This window comes from Equus przewalskii, chromosome 21 (genome assembly GCF_037783145.1).
Source record: "Equus przewalskii isolate Varuska chromosome 21, EquPr2, whole genome shotgun sequence".
Taxonomy (NCBI): Eukaryota; Metazoa; Chordata; class Mammalia; order Perissodactyla; family Equidae; genus Equus; species Equus przewalskii.
In genome coordinates this window covers 32,915,337-32,930,592 of record NC_091851.1, presented here as the reverse complement: position 1 = coordinate 32,930,592, position 15,256 = coordinate 32,915,337, and the positions used below count along the sequence as shown (strand labels likewise).

The 15,256-nt window shown below is 44.4% G+C and overlaps 2 protein-coding genes across 13 annotated transcripts in view; both read right to left on the bottom strand.

The window, feature by feature from the left end:
* Nucleotides 1-8,947, bottom strand: part of IFT52 (intraflagellar transport 52) — a 32,387-nt gene extending 23,440 nt beyond the window's left edge. Inside the window, exons 1-6 of one of the 3 annotated variants that reach the window (XM_008515787.2) lie at nt 8,538-8,947; nt 6,285-6,409; nt 5,543-5,630; nt 2,217-2,346; nt 1,845-1,920; nt 674-745 (exon numbers count right to left, since the gene is read on the bottom strand). In XM_008515787.2, the coding sequence (XP_008514009.2) occupies nt 674-745; nt 1,845-1,920; nt 2,217-2,346; nt 5,543-5,630; nt 6,285-6,409; nt 8,538-8,558 (512 nt within the window). In that variant the 5' untranslated portion in view covers nt 8,559-8,947. The remainder of the gene's footprint in view (nt 1-673; nt 746-1,844; nt 1,921-2,216; nt 2,347-5,542; nt 5,631-6,284; nt 6,410-8,537) is intronic. The other 2 variants (XM_070589280.1, XM_070589279.1) reach the window with 2 other exon arrangements.
* Nucleotides 8,948-10,199: 1,252 nt separating this feature from the next.
* LOC103548189 (L3MBTL histone methyl-lysine binding protein 1) overlaps nt 10,200-15,256 on the bottom strand; it is a 68,114-nt gene continuing 63,057 nt past the window's right edge. For all 10 annotated transcript variants that reach the window (XM_070589265.1, XM_070589266.1, XM_070589267.1 and 7 more), the window contains one exon: nt 10,200-12,848. In XM_070589265.1, coding sequence (XP_070445366.1) covers nt 12,684-12,848 — 165 coding nt within the window. In that variant the 3' untranslated portion in view covers nt 10,200-12,683. The remainder of the gene's footprint in view (nt 12,849-15,256) is intronic.

Sequence of the window (15,256 nt, the reverse complement as noted above, 5' to 3'; positions counted from 1 at the left end):
CGACCCAGAAATTCCAATGTTCGCATCTAGCTTACCGAAACATTAGCATAAGCGCACAAAAACTGTACACACAAAGATGTTCACTTTGTGCTTTGTTATTTATAATGACAAATATAAAGGTGTTCACAGTAACAGCATGGGGCGGAAGTTAAGAGTACAGGCCCTGGAGCAGACTGTCCAGATTTGAAACTAAGTTCTGACACTTAGTCAAATGAGCTTGGGTAATTAACCTCCCTGTTATCTTGTCTATCAGCTCACAGGACTGTTGTGAGGATTAAAGGAGGTAATACATGCCTGTCACATAATAAGTGCTCAGTAAACATTAGCTGGTATTATTAAAGCAAAATATTATAAACTACCTAAAGGTTCAATAATAGGAGATTGGTTAGATAAATTCAGAAACATCAAGTTTTGTCTAGTCATTACCTACCTATATATTTATATATGGAAAAAATCTAGAAATCTAAATATTATATTGTTAAGACTGATTATCTTTGGGAAAGGGGCATGGATTTACAGCAGAGGACTTCTACTTTCTTCCTTTTGAACTGTTCAAATTGGCTTTTTGGTGAGAATTACTTTTGAATCAAAATGAAAACTCTTCATGTTGAAAAAAAAACTCTTCAAAATGACAAACACATCCTCCTCAGGTGGCCTCGGAAAACACACTCACTGGACATTGTTTCCACTGCTCTCCTCATCAATGATTCCAGGCACGGCCTTCCCTGCAGCTCGGCTAATTTCCCTTGAAGAAAAGAATTGAAATCTAGTAAACGAGAAAATTTAGGAATTTCAGACTCCATTCATTAACAGTAAGTATGAACCAGATGCAAGGACTCTGCACACTTGTTCAAGATACAATTCTGAAAAATTAAATAAAGGTACACCCCCACACGTACTCCTCTTTTGGGAAGCCTGCAAAAGTTAACATGAAAACAGTGACCAGTTCCTCTTTCTCGAGTCCTAAGGGAAGGGTCCATGCACTAGACCCACATTCTAGTCCCGCGTCCTAGACTCTGCATCGTCAGACCCAGCGGAGTGCCGGGCATCTAGCAAGTTCAAGTGTGGAATCAATCATTGTGACTATAGGGAAAAGTTCACAGAGGGCACCTGATGTTGCCCCCTCATGCATTCATTTCCCATTTCCCCAAAGCCCCCAATTATGTTTTAGGATCCAGTGCATCAGAAAAAACTGACCTCATCCCAAGGCTCCAGGGGAGAGAGTATGACCTAGCTATGCCATCAGGGCATTCCATGCCCTCTGCCACAGTGATCGGTTCGGGATGGGTATGTGGCCTAGGCCAGCTCAAACAGGGCAAACCTCAGGACTACTCTTGCTGGGAATGCTGGGACTACGGCATGCTCTCCCACCCAGACGATGCGGCCTGCAGTATGAATAGGGGAACTGTTAAAACTATTCAGCCCATGCACAGAGGAGGGCAGAACGAAGAGAACTGCAAAGAAATGGAACTGGAGCCCTGATGATATCCTGAATCCTTTCATCAATCTATATCCAAGGCCTGACCTTTTTCTGGGCTTTTCAATCACATGAATCAAGAAAGTCTCTTGATTGTTTAATCCCATTTGAATAGGGTTTTCTGTTGTTTGCTACTAAATGTATTCTGACTGACAAAAAAGTGAATGTGGAGTAAGATTTCAAAAGATGAGAGGAATATAACTTGATAGATGAGGAGTAATATAATAAAATAAATTATAACGAAATAAAACAAAAAGGTGAGAAAAGAAGAAGGGCCAGGGAAAAGAATGGGTGAGAGGAGACGAGGAAGATTCACGTAGGAAAGATGAATCATTTAAAAAGACATTTCTGCTTTGAACACGCTTACCTGTTCAAGACTCCATTGGAAACTAGAGCTTCTTTAGGATGGAAATACTTATAATATACATTTCTAACCACAGCATCTTTAAGGGAAAAAGAGAGGAAGGTGTATTTTAGATAACAGAAATAAGTTTGATATTACAGATACATAAAACTTTGACCCGAACAGAACCCTGGAACTCTGCTCTAATTCCTCTCATTTTATAAGTGGAAGAAGCCTGGGCCCAGAAGGGTCAGACTGCCAGTGGGGCCAGGATGCTGACCACGCACCCTACAGCCCAGGGCTGTTTCCAGTGTACGGTTAGGCCCAGAGAGCTACAATATGAATAGTAAACAGGAAATTACTGCCTCTATTAAAATAGGAAATAATAATAATTACCATTGTTAACCATGATTCCATATTCTTCTAGGAGAAAGTTAATATTGGTGTCAAATCTGGATTCCCCACCCTCTCCGAGCATCACAAGGATATCTCCACCGCCATCAAGGTATTTCTTCAGGACTTCAAACTACACAAAGGACAAAAACAATCTATGAATATACCCAAAAGACTTTTGTCCAAAATACTATAAATAAATAAGACCATAAGTAGCTGAAAAATAAACACTTCAAATCTATAAGGCACTTAAATATAAATGTATAGAAGATAACACAAAATCTACTCTCTCTGTAAAATTCCCAAGCATAAAGCTTTAAGCTTAAAGCTCCAAATTACTCTAGCTGAACTGACATTTTCCAAGTTGACTATCTGGACAGCAAACCAAGAGCAGACAACTACCAGCTAAAGGCTGCTCACAGGTCTCCTCCAATCAGCAGCATCCCTGGTCTTTACCAACTCGATGCCTGTTGTACCTACCCTCTCCTGAAAACCAAAAACCTCCCCAGACATCGCCAAATGTCCCCAGGGGAGGAGGGAGCAAAATCACCCCTGGCTGACAACTGCTGATCGAGACCACACCTTCTCCTCACTGCCAGCCATGGATATTGGGATAAAGGCATTTCCCACCACCCCAGGGAGGAGCTCTGTTCAAGTCACTGACCGATGCAGCCATAGTGAGAAACGCATGTTGTCTGCTTCTCTCTTGGGAAGCTCGCTTCTGCTTTCACACAGCTGGGGCGGGGAGAAAAATCTAGGACTGATCTTGTTGAGCCAGCCTGACAAAACCTGGGGAGGGTGGTCTAGACCAAGAGCCAGTCAACTCTGTTTAAACATCCCATCAGAAAAAAATTGAACACGCACTCTAATATGCATATACAGTACGTATTTACATAATTATAAAACATACTCCCCAAGAGGAAATTTTTTAAGGATAACAAAGATATGAATAACAAACACAATTTCCTTCTGGCGCCCCACTTTGGAAACCACTGGTCCAGCATGGACCAGTGCTGCTACAGCGTGGCCCCTCTTGCTCTTGCACTCCCTGGATTTCCTTCTCTTCTCCACCCCCCTAAATATAAAAAACAGAGTGCAATCATTGACACCATCAAGAGGGCTTGCTCCTGAGTAAGACATAACTTCACAGATCCTGGACTCTGCACAATGGACTGTCCTGTTCATGGTGATTCTATATAGTTACTTAGCCTTTTTTCAAAATGTTAAATAAAAAAGTGTTCTAGTGTATGTACGTTCAAGTACTAACAAACTGAAATACACATATTCTTCCAGTGTGTATCTGCTAAACATTTACACTTTGAAGCATATATATTATTTTATAAATCATCTTCCTTTAAGTTCTTTACATTAGTTAGGACATTGACTTTTTTTTTAATGGTAGTGGGTTATATTATCTATGCTTTTCAATTCAGGGTAATAAAGGTGGTATTTATAATATAGGTGGACGGTGGTCTGATGGAATTGGAAAGCATGGTCAGGGTCAACGGGAGGTGACGGAATACCACCAAGCAAGTGTGATGAGCCAATGTCATCAAGGGAAACAGGGCAACACGACAAATTCAGGAGAGTGTCTGGCTGGATTCTAGCATCTAATATCAGGCATATGATGTCTCTTCTGTCACGCAAGTTTCTGGAGGACAACATCAAAGAGGGATCATATAGTCCTTGAGGGGTGGGCTGACCCCTTTACTAGTCCTAGAAGGCCAGCAGCAATGACCAGGGAAGCAGTGATCTCTGCCCTGGAGGAAGGCCTCTGCTCACCAGAGGATCAGCCCAGTAGAAAAAGAAAAATGCAAACGGATATTGGTTTTTAGAAAGAAGCTAAAAACTTTTCTCCCTTTCCTTCCTACCTCACTCCACCTCTAAAGGGAAGGCTTGGTGCCAGGGACCGGTCTAGTGAGAGGACACTTTATTAGGCTAATTTAGTTCTCTGGAACTAAATCTGCCTCTCAAAGGACTCCCATCTTTTGGAAGTCTCTGCCTTCCATCCCTGAGAGCTTTGAGTAAGGATTGGCCTGGCACGCATCCCCTCTTGGGAAAGGGCCAGGCGCTGGTCTCTGAGCCTCTCTCTGGACGCTCTTGCTTTCCTGAGGCTGCTTGATCCTTGACAAAGACCTGGTCACCTCTCTCTTTGCTTCCCTAAGTGGAGAAGGGACATCAGCGGGGAGAAACCATAGTGGAGTGTGAAGCCAAAGCCCAACAAGTAATAAAATATTCCTTTGCAGGCTACATCTCCCTGAGTGTCTCACCCGGTAGGGGTAGCTGGTCACCTCCACATCTTCAATAGTAATTCCTGCTCCTTCTCTCAGTTCACCTCATCAAACAGTTACGTCTATCTGCATGCCCTTCCCAGATGAGAAGGTTGAAAGAAAAAGGACAACAGAAATGCTCCCGTGCCCCTCCTCCCCGTGGTCCTCCTCCCTGTGGACCTCCTCCTCATGGCCTCACCCAAACTAAGAGCACGACACCTTGGACTGCCTCAGTCTAAGGACCACACTGCTCCCGCCCTGCCTTGACCTCCCTACTCCCCACAGACCTCCCCGAACATCAAGGCACTTCCAAGTTTCTGTGAGAAAGGTTCTTGCTTTATTCTGGGTTTTTTGTTTTTTAATTGTGGTAAAATACACATAACATAAAATTTTCCATTTTAACCTTTATTCTTTCTTTCTGTCTTTTCTTTGGTGAGGAAGATTGTCCCTGAGCTAACCTCTGTGCCAATCTTCCTCTATGTTATATGTGGGTCGCCTGCCACAGCATGGCTGCCAATGAGCGGAATAGGTCTGCACCTGGCAACGGAACCTGGGCTGCCGAAGCAGAGCACGCAGAACTTAACGACTAGGCCACAGGGCCGGTCCCAGATAATTCTATGTTTAATTTTTTGAGGAACCGCCATACCATTTTCCACAGTGGCTGTACCATTTTACATTCCCACCACAGTGCACAAGGGCGCCGATTTCTCTACATCTTTGCCAACGCTTGCTATTTATGTTCTGGGTTTTACATTTATCACTCTTTGTCTATTTCATAAAATAAAATAAAAATGAGCTTAATTTTAAGTGGCATTTTGCTATTTTCAAAGCAAAAATATGGCGAAGAAGTATGGCTCATATTTAAATAGCCTGCACTGTGTCTGGCACTTGACACACAGTATCTCAGTGAATCATCACAACTACTCCATAATGAAGAGAGAGGCGGAGCGGTTACCTTAAGGCCACACAGTAAGTGGTGAAGACGAATTTAAACCCAGCATTTCAGAGTCCATGCTCCTAACTATCTCAAGACATTTCTTCTTTAGGGATATTTCTTACCTCAGCTGCAGTAAACTTTTCCCTTGGCCCGGCTGTAATCCACAGTTTCACCCCAATTAGCTTCTCAGAGGTGATTTCATCTTTTAAGCTAGAAATATGATTTTAAAAACAAGTGTCAGATCCATAATTGAAACCAATTTGTGAATTACTTTAGCCGCCAGACTGTATGGAAGCAGAGGCTGCACAGGCCCAGCAATGAAGGGATTTAGACGTCCTGGTCCAGCCTTTCTCCCAAACTGAGCATCCCTTCTACAGGCCTGCCCCAGAATCATCGGCCTCTGCTCAAGAGCTCCTTACAAGCCAGGCTGTACAAGGTAAACCATGCTGGAGCACAGAGGCCTCCAACCACTAATTCAGTCAGCTCTGCCATTAGCTGGTATGGTTACCCATCTTTACCCCTTAAGAAAAACCACACACACCCACAAAGACAGAGAGATATTCTCATTTTTCCTTTCCCTAAACTGAAGCATTAACCCAAGTTAAAATATGGAGAAAGCCTCTAATCTCTTAAAAAGTTGTGTGTGTATAATTAGAACAACTTTTGATTTGTGATTTGGGGGACAACTTAATAATATGCCAACTGCCACTTTTCAAAAGAGATGTTTTAATAATTTACTTCTGAACGATCTTAAATTGAGCTCCTCCCACCTAAACAATCTATCTCACATAAGAAAACAAAGACTTTTCAGTGTTACCAGTAGGTTATTATTATCACTTAGAAGGGAAAACCATAGACGGTCACCTCTGAATCTTCCAATTACTCCGAAGTCTTTTCTGCATGGATTTATAGCCATTGTTGGTGGTAAACACTTCCTTTTTGTATGCATTGAAAAGAATGGTGCTCCGAGGCTCTTTCTCCATGGTTACCTTACGGAAAGAAGAAGGGATCAGAAAAAGGGAAACAATAAACAATACTCCCAAAGAGAGACCCCAAAAGGAATAAATAGTCTACTTCTTCTAATTTATCAAGAAAGGGTATACAGCTGCAATCTAGCTATGAAATCCCTATAATTCTCAAAGGTTGAGAGTGAAATGAATGATCACAGATGCAGAAACCTAAAGCCGGTAACCCCGGCTCTGGCCTTGTCTCTTGCTCTGGCCATCACCTACCCTTGTGGGAGACCATGTTTCCAACCTGATTCCTTACTGCTAACTACTATTAAGCGTAGGATATAGTCTTCTAGATTCTTTCTATACATACGTTAACTTATAGTTTTATTTAGGAAATAGGATCTTACCACATGCACTATTCTACAACACACTATTTTCACTTAACCTTGTATCTTTCACATCTTTCCATGTCAGTACATTTGGATCTACCAGATTTTTTTTAAACTCCTGCTCAATATTCCATTTAACGGATGTACCATAATTTATTTAACTAGGCATATACTGATTGACACCTGTGTTTTTCCCCAAATTTTTGCTAGGAAAACAGTGCTACAAACACCACCCTTGAACATGTTTTTGTGCACCTGGCATATGTGTAAAATAAATTCCTACCTGTTAAATAACGAAGTAAATTACTTCCAAATTGCCCTCCCAAAAATTGTTACTTCCACTAACACTAATACATTTCTGTTTCTACAAAATCCTATCTATTTCCGATCATTTTCATCTTTGCTAATAAGATAGGATAAAAACCCCTCTCATTATTGTTTTAATTTGCACTTTGAAATTAGTGGGATGGCCACATTTCACTGTGTACATTGGCCATTTATATTTCTTCTGATTTTCTTGTTCATATGCTCTAATAATTTTTTTACTGGGTTTATAATTTTTCTAATTGATCATTAAACAAATACTTCCATAAGTTTGTTTGTCTTTAGATTTAACTTCTGGTGGCTTGTTTGGTTTGAGTGAATTCTGCAGACCATACAAAAATTTTTAAATTATAGAGTTAAAAGCATTAATCTTTTGCTTTCTGGCTTCTGGATGGCATAACATATTTAGAAGAGTTTTTGCCATGCCAAGATTATAAACATATCCTGCAATGCTTTCTTCCAGTACTTTTGTGATGTTATTTTTTTAACATTTAAAATTTGGTCCATTTGGAATTTATTTTGGTGCTCAAAATGAACTTTGTTATTGTTCTTTTTAAATTACTAGAAAGTCGCGTGACACCAATACATCTTTTCAATGCTAACTGGAAATACCACCTTGACTACATAAAAAATCCCTACAAATTGGATCTTACTCTGAATTCTCTTATATTCTATCTGCCTATAGGTTTCTGTTCAGTTCCATACTATTTTAATTACTATAGCTTTATAATATGTTACAGTATCTGGTGGTGTTGAAGAGCTAATCCCCCTTATTATCATTAATTTTTAGAATTTTCCTGGCTAGTCTCATATATTTATTCCACCAGTTGAACTTTAAAATCATTGTGTCATGTTAAAAAATCACCCATGATCCCACCACAGCTATCTTTTCACGCTCAATTCCATCCACGTGCATGCTTGTTTTCACAATGTGTACATGCAATATCATATTCTGCTTTCTCCAGTTTTCTGAGAGAAATGTCTTCTTGATTAGGTTAGTGGTTACATGATCTATCGCATGGTTATACCATAATGAACTCGACCAATGCCTTCATGGGCATCATTTCAATTTTTTGCCAACATAGATACTACTGAAATTTACACATTTCTGCTTTTGCTATTAATTATTTTTGCCATAAGGCAGATTCCTAACAGCAAGATACCTAGCAAAAGGGGATGAAAGTAAGATGTTATGATTCCTCGTCCAGGACTCTTTCATACTTTGCAGGACGACCAAAAATCTCCCAGCCGGAGGCGACGGAGATTCGAGCCGCGTCCGAGGTCGAGGATCCGGGCCTGCATCTGCGCCGCCGGTTTACTTTACCCCAGCGGACCTCGATTTTCCCCTAAGACTGGCCCCGAGGCCCCGAGGACAGTCCGGCGAGGCCCTTGCCAGCTTCCTGGATGCCTCAACGCCCCGGCTGGCCCTTCAGCGTCGGAGCCCTTCTTACCTGAAGCCCAGCGACCACCATCTTCACCTGACACCTCCCAGCATCCCTGCCAGGTATCCAAGGCCGCTTAGCAACGGTGGAGACGAAGCGGCGCGCTAGGAAGGCGGGGATCAGGGCGGGGATCTAGCCGACGTGATGACGACAGAACGGGAAGTCGCCATTGCGCCTAGAGCGACAGGTGTGGTGGGCGGGGCCAATGCAGGACAGTACCATTAGATTGGCTGGGGGTAGATCCAAACAGAACGTGGGTTACCTTAGGCCAAACATAAACCCATTTCACTTTCTCCTTTAATTTTAGGTATTATTATAGATAGATAAAAATGGTAGGTCCCAAAGGTCCAAACTTGGCTCCACCCCGAGTGAGGAGAATAGTGAGGGCTTCCGGCGGGGTGGGGGGACGTCCCAGCCTCGATCCCGTGAGCGCAGGCGCAGAGCGCCAGGGCCGGGACGGGGCAGGGCGGGGCTTCGCCGCTGTGACCCAGGCCCGGGATCAGACCATCAGGCTTGGGGAGTTGCGGCTTGTTGTGTGATGTAGGAGCGTTTCGCCTCCTTGGGAGGCCGAGAAGACTTCCCCGGAGGGTGGCAGGGTTAGTGGTGAGGATGGCAATAAGAGTTCTCTTTGATTAGCCCCGCATCTCTGAGAGCCACAGCGCCAGGCCCAGGAGATGCCGCTGAACCCGCCCTTTAGGCGTCCCTAGGCAGGCAGTCAGTACCTGGCCACATCCTACAAAAAAGGTAAAAATATAAACTTTGTGAAGAGAGCTGTGAGGGGCAGGAGCTGGACAGAAAGGCGCCCCAAGGAGCAGAGATGTGAAAGGAGTGGTATTTCACTAAGGCAAAGGCTGGGAAAGGGCGTTCCTGGCAGAAGGAACTGCTTATGCGAAATAGCCATCGACACGTACAGGTTGCCCTGCCATCGCCATGAAAATGGGAAACGAGGCTTCGGTAACTGCAAACAGGCTACCCGTCTCCCAGGGGAGCGCTCCGTGCCTGCCCTGAGAGAGTGCGGACTTGTGTGCAATGCTGCCGCCTCGCTGGCTCAAACCCGGGAGAGTAGAGACTTCTGACAGTCTTGGCTTACGTTTATGTTTGTTAGGATCTTCAACATGTATAGTAGTGGGGGTTTTAGGATCTCAAAACACACACACAACTCTTGTTGCCTTATCACAACTACTGTCACTGCAAAGTTAAAAAGTGGGGAAGAGGATAATTGTGGGGAGGCTGTATTTGGGAGCAAAGCTGGATGAGTACAGTCTGCAGTTAGGGATAACAATGGCAGTGATGCAGTCCCACTGGAGAGAGAGTAGGCCGTGCCACCTGAGGGTTGGGACCGGTCTTGGGATCCTTCTGCCTGATGTGCAGTCAGTGTTTGCTAGAAGACCACGAGTACCTGCCCAGAGCACTTCTCCCACTGTTGGAGGTTGTAGAAAGGGCAAGCGTTCTCGAATCAGCTGCCACCAAGTTCAGTTCCTGGCTGTGCGTTGTACCAGCTGGGTGACCTTGGGCAAGTTGCTTAATACCTCTGAGGGAATGTTACTTATCTGTAAAGTGAGGTTAATAATTTCCAAATGCTGGCTTACTGTGAGCATTGTAGATAATGCATATAAAATTCAGAACGTGCTCAGTAAATAGAGGCATAGTGTGAGCAATTCAATAGCATCATTTTTCTTCATTTTTATTTTCTATCCTGGTAAAAGTTTTGTGGTCTTACAGTTTTAGAACAGATAGAACCCCTTTGTGTTTCATGATCCGTAGCAGATTGTGTGCTTTCGACAATGCTATCATGTTTCTGACAATTACACTGTCTTGCTTTTTGCTTTGGGAAGTTGGGGGAATTTTTGCCTCTCCCTCATCATGTTCCACATTTGTCAATTAACAGACACTATTAAGATAGAAATCAAATCAGAGTGTTTCTTGCACAGTTCCCAGCACATGTCAAAGGGTAAGAGTAGCTCTTCCTGACCCAGCTTCGATCTCTAGTAGGTCAGTGTCTGCCATTGGTGTGTTTTCCATGGTCTTCCAGCTTCAGCCCCTATAATTCCTGGGGCAGGGGCTGGGTGAACAAAGATGGAAGGAAAGAGTGGGGCTGAGTTAAGAGGAAAAGGCATTAAAATCACCAGCACATAGTGATGTTAAGAAACATCCCCTCTTGTCCACTAACCAAAAAGCTAATAAGACCACCTTGAAGTAGGTGATGAACCACAGGTTTGTGAAAAAGAAGCCACTTTTCCCTGACATAAGGCAGCATGATCCATCCTACAAGTGTAGGGTGTCCTGAATTCGTGGGATGTTACGTGCTCATATTCTGTCCAGTCGGAATCACTTTTAGAAATGACTAATTTTGAACACATGGAGCTCCATAGGTGGCCCGAGGGCTCTGGTCACCAAGCCTGCACCAGCCTCCAGCCCTGTCCAAGGCCTGGGCTCCCCATGGCCTCAGAGCTGCCAGTCACACAGGTGCATGTGAGGTGGAGGACAGCACGAACATAGCAGCCAGGCTCAGACCATGAGCGTCCAGTTGAATGTCTCCTCTGGAAGACCCCATTTCCCACCACCTAGCTTGTTCCAACCAATTCCTGACTTGGCTCTCATTAGAGATTTTGACAGTCATTCTGCTTGGACCTAATGGCCAGAGTGAGGGGCAGACCACAAAGGTTACACGTGAGAGCTTCTGTGGCTCCAGTTCCCAGCTCTGGCCTTTATTAGCTATGTGACCTTCAGGCAAGAAGCAACTTCTCTGACCCTGTAAAAAGTGGACAGTAATAGTTTCACAGCTGCCACATGAGACAGCACTCCCAGTTCCTCTCTTGACTCAACATCTGGCAAAGCTGCATCCCTGGCCCTAGCTGCAGGGGAGGCTGGGAGAGTCAGGATCTACCTTCAAGCAAGGAACAACTTCTCTGACCCTGTGAAAAGGGGATGTAATAGTTCCCTTGGGGTTGTTTGGCTGAAAATTGATAATAGACTTGAAAGAGTCTGGCACAGAAACTGGATCAGCATAGGCAGGTTTCTGAAGCTGGCTTTGGCCACTTCAGCAAAAAAGGAGTATGTGAAAAGGATCATAAACTCTCAAAATCATGAGGAAAGCTAGAGAGTGAGGTTCAAGGCTTCCCAGGGATGACAGGAATGACACACGGCACAGATCTGATGAGGAAGCTACTGCTGCCGCCACTGAATACCAATTGCTGCAATTTGCATAGTCAACACTTCTATACCAGGAGCTCGGTTTTGTGGGTATTGTTACCACAGCTACAACATGAAAGAGAGCTTCCAGTCCCTCCGTTGAGTCAACATCTGGTGCAGGTGTATCCCTAGGCCATATGCCTGGCCCTAGCTGCAGGGGAGGCTGGGAAAGCAGTATCTAGCATTTTCAGCTCCACTCTAAGGGGAGATAGTTATTGCCCCTCATCAAGGCTCATAAAGTAGGAGAGTCCCTGCATATAGGATGGGGTTCAGATGCCAGGCAGACAAACCTAATAACAAAAGTCCAGTACCACCCACAACAAAGAACATAGAAACCATCGACAGAAAAGTGAGGATGTTGGGGATACCCTATAGGCTTGTCACATCTCTGTCACTTTACACATGGGGATCAAAATCCAAACACCAAGAGGCCCTCTGGGAAAGAGGTGCTGGTTGTCTACCCCATGTTTTCCCTTTCTCCCTTAGTGTTGGAATCCCTGTGTTATCAGGGGTAGTAATGTGCCCAGCTAATACGACACATCCCAGCCTCCATACAGTAGGATGGGTGGCTAGTGAGATGGAAGGAGAAGTCAAGCCCCCACAAAGGTGGGGCTTCTGGGGGAGCTCTGTAAAGGTGCCCTTTTGCTTTTCCTCCTTTCCTCACTTTTCCTTGCCCAGGACACAGAAGCAATGGCTAGAGCTCTAGTAACCAACTTGAGATAATGTAGCAATCCTACTATTGAAAGCCATTTGCCAAGGATGGCAGAGTAGAAATACACAAAGCCTCTGAGTATCTGATAACCTGTTGTACCAGCCATGGACCACTAACACAGTCTTCTTTTATGTGCTGGTAAAAAATAAACTTATGTAAGCCATTGTTACTTTGAGTCTCTGTTACTAGCGGCTGAAGGTAATTCCTTATGGATACCAGCTGTCTTCACTGGTTTCACAGGTGCTTCTCTTCTAGCAATCCAAGATGGCATCATCCTCTGGTGCATAGGAAAATCCCAGGAATGCGCTTGAGGCCCCAGAGCTACCGGCCATCGTATCGGGAGTGCAGCCGATGGACGTTGACACAGCTTCCTGGGTGAACTCTGGGTCAAAGTGTTTCAAGTCAGCAGGTCCTGCCTGTGAATATAAGCCATCCATGAGAAGGGAACACTGCGGTCCGAGCTGCCGAAGGAACCCACAAGCCCTAAGAGGGATTTTAGGCCTTCGCTCTGAGTGCCTCATGGACACCTTTACTTAACTGTCACTCACCCATGCATTCACATTACTCATTTTATTCTATGAGATCCACTAACCACATCCCAATTCCTCTAACCCCCTCATACCCTGCCTGTCTGCTATCAACCCTCAGACAAGTCTAGACAACATACACTGACTAACTGCCTACCAGGCACAGTTCATGGCACTAGGAATATAGGAGAAGAAACTAGAGTGGGCCTCTGCTTTCATGGAGCTTATACTATGCAGGGGATAGGAGAATGGATAATAAATGTATACACAAATAGACAATTTTGAGTGTTGATAAGTCTTATGAGGAAGGTAAAATGGGGTAATATGGTACAGAGTGACCAGGCTTGGGGGAAGGCCTGTGTGGGAGACTACAAAAATGGTGACAAATTCTCCATTTCCCATCCAGAGGTGGAGTCTATTTCGCCATCCGTTTAATATGGATTAACCATGGGACTTCCATGGGCCAACGGGACGTTACCAAATGTGATGCAAGCAGAGGCTTGAAAACCACACAGTGGGGGGTGTTCTCTCCTGCTGCACTCGGAACCCTCAGGCCACCGCGTGAACAAGCCCAGGCTAGCCTGCTGGAGTATGAGAGGCCTCGTGAAGGAAACTCCAGTTGCCCCAGCGGCTGGCCACCTGCCAGTCTGTGAGTGAGGCAATTCTAGGTCATCCACTGCCAGCTGACCTGCTAGCTGACCACTGACATCAGAGAGCCCAGCAGAGACCCGCTGGCCTCACCCAAAAAAACCACCCAGCCAGCCCATAGAATTGGAATGAAAAATAGTGTTTTAAGCCACCTAGTTTGGGGGTGGCTTGTTATGCAACAAGAGCTAACTGATACGCCTCTCGCGGAAGCGGCACAGTCTGTGGAGAAGGCTGGGCCACATGGGTTTTCTGAAGATGAGCAAGTGGAAGGGTCTGAAGATCTGTTCTGATAGGCAAGCCTTAGGCTGTGGCACCAGACCATGGTTTCCAGCTTCTCAAAAAGGTTACAGGGCACAGTGGTCCCAGCCCAGGGCTCAGAGTTCCGAGACCAGAATGTGACTCCCGGTGCTGGCCCTCATTAGCTATGTTTGTTAGACTAGGCAGGTGTTGTCTGTGGGTTGTTTTTTTAAAATAAATGAAGACATTGATGCCACAGAAATTTATTCAAGGCCTCCCAAGTTGTAGGCAACAGACCCAGGAATGCACCCCCAGTAGGTCTCACTCCAAAGGCCCAGCATTGCATTCTATTACCTCCCTGGCTAGTATTTTTTATATCAATCCATCTCCAGGGTGTATGTTCAATATTATCCTCAGGGTCTTTTTTAAATCCCCAGATGAAGAAACTTTTCAGGTGCCCAGACTGAGTGTATCCTATCTGACAAATGTTGTCAAGAATCTGGTGCTCAAAGACACGTTCATGAACAGGTAATTCACCAGAGGAAAAATGTAAACAGTGAGTTAACATTGGCCGTGTTTAGGGATGTGTGCAGACTACTTGGATGGAGGGGGTTTGACACTTCACAGGTGACCGAGAGAATGTCCCACGCCCACCTCAGATGGGGCTCCTTTCACTCATACTACCACGGCTAATTAACACCAACAAACTAACCTCCTTCACCATAAATCTAAGAAATATAAACTAAAACAATACAAGAGGCCATTTTTTTTAAAAGATTGACACTTGGGCTAACATGTGTTGCCGATCTTTTTTTTTTCCTTCTTCTTCTCCCAAAGCCCCCTAGTACATAGTTGTATATTCTAGTTGTAGGTCCTTCTGGTTGTGCTATGTGGGACGCCACCTTAGCATGGCTTGGTGAGCAGTGCCATGTCCAAGACCAGGATCCAAACCAGCGAAAACCTGGGCTGCCAAAGCGGAGCGTGTAAACTTAACCACTCGGCCACGGGGCTGGCCCCCCATTTTTTTACTTAATGAATTCGCAAAGTAAAAAACAGCAACGACCTCATATGCTGCAGAGAATAAGATGAGAATTCTCCAGCAGATGCTGCTGGCAGGAAGTGGTCTGTGCTCCCTAACACACAGTGAAGGCAGTTGAATCAAGAACCTAAAAACGTTCACGTTGTTTGACCTGGTAATTCCCCATCTGGAATCCATCTTAAGGAAATAATCAGAACTCTGGGCAAAGATACACACTTAAAGATGTTCATCAGTTCTGATAAAGGAAACTTGATAATAACCTAGAGTTCACCATTAGGAACATGGTCGAATAAATTATGTTACCAACATAGGGTTGAAATATTATCCGGCCACTTAAAATGATACTTATAAAGTTTTATATGACTTGGGGAAA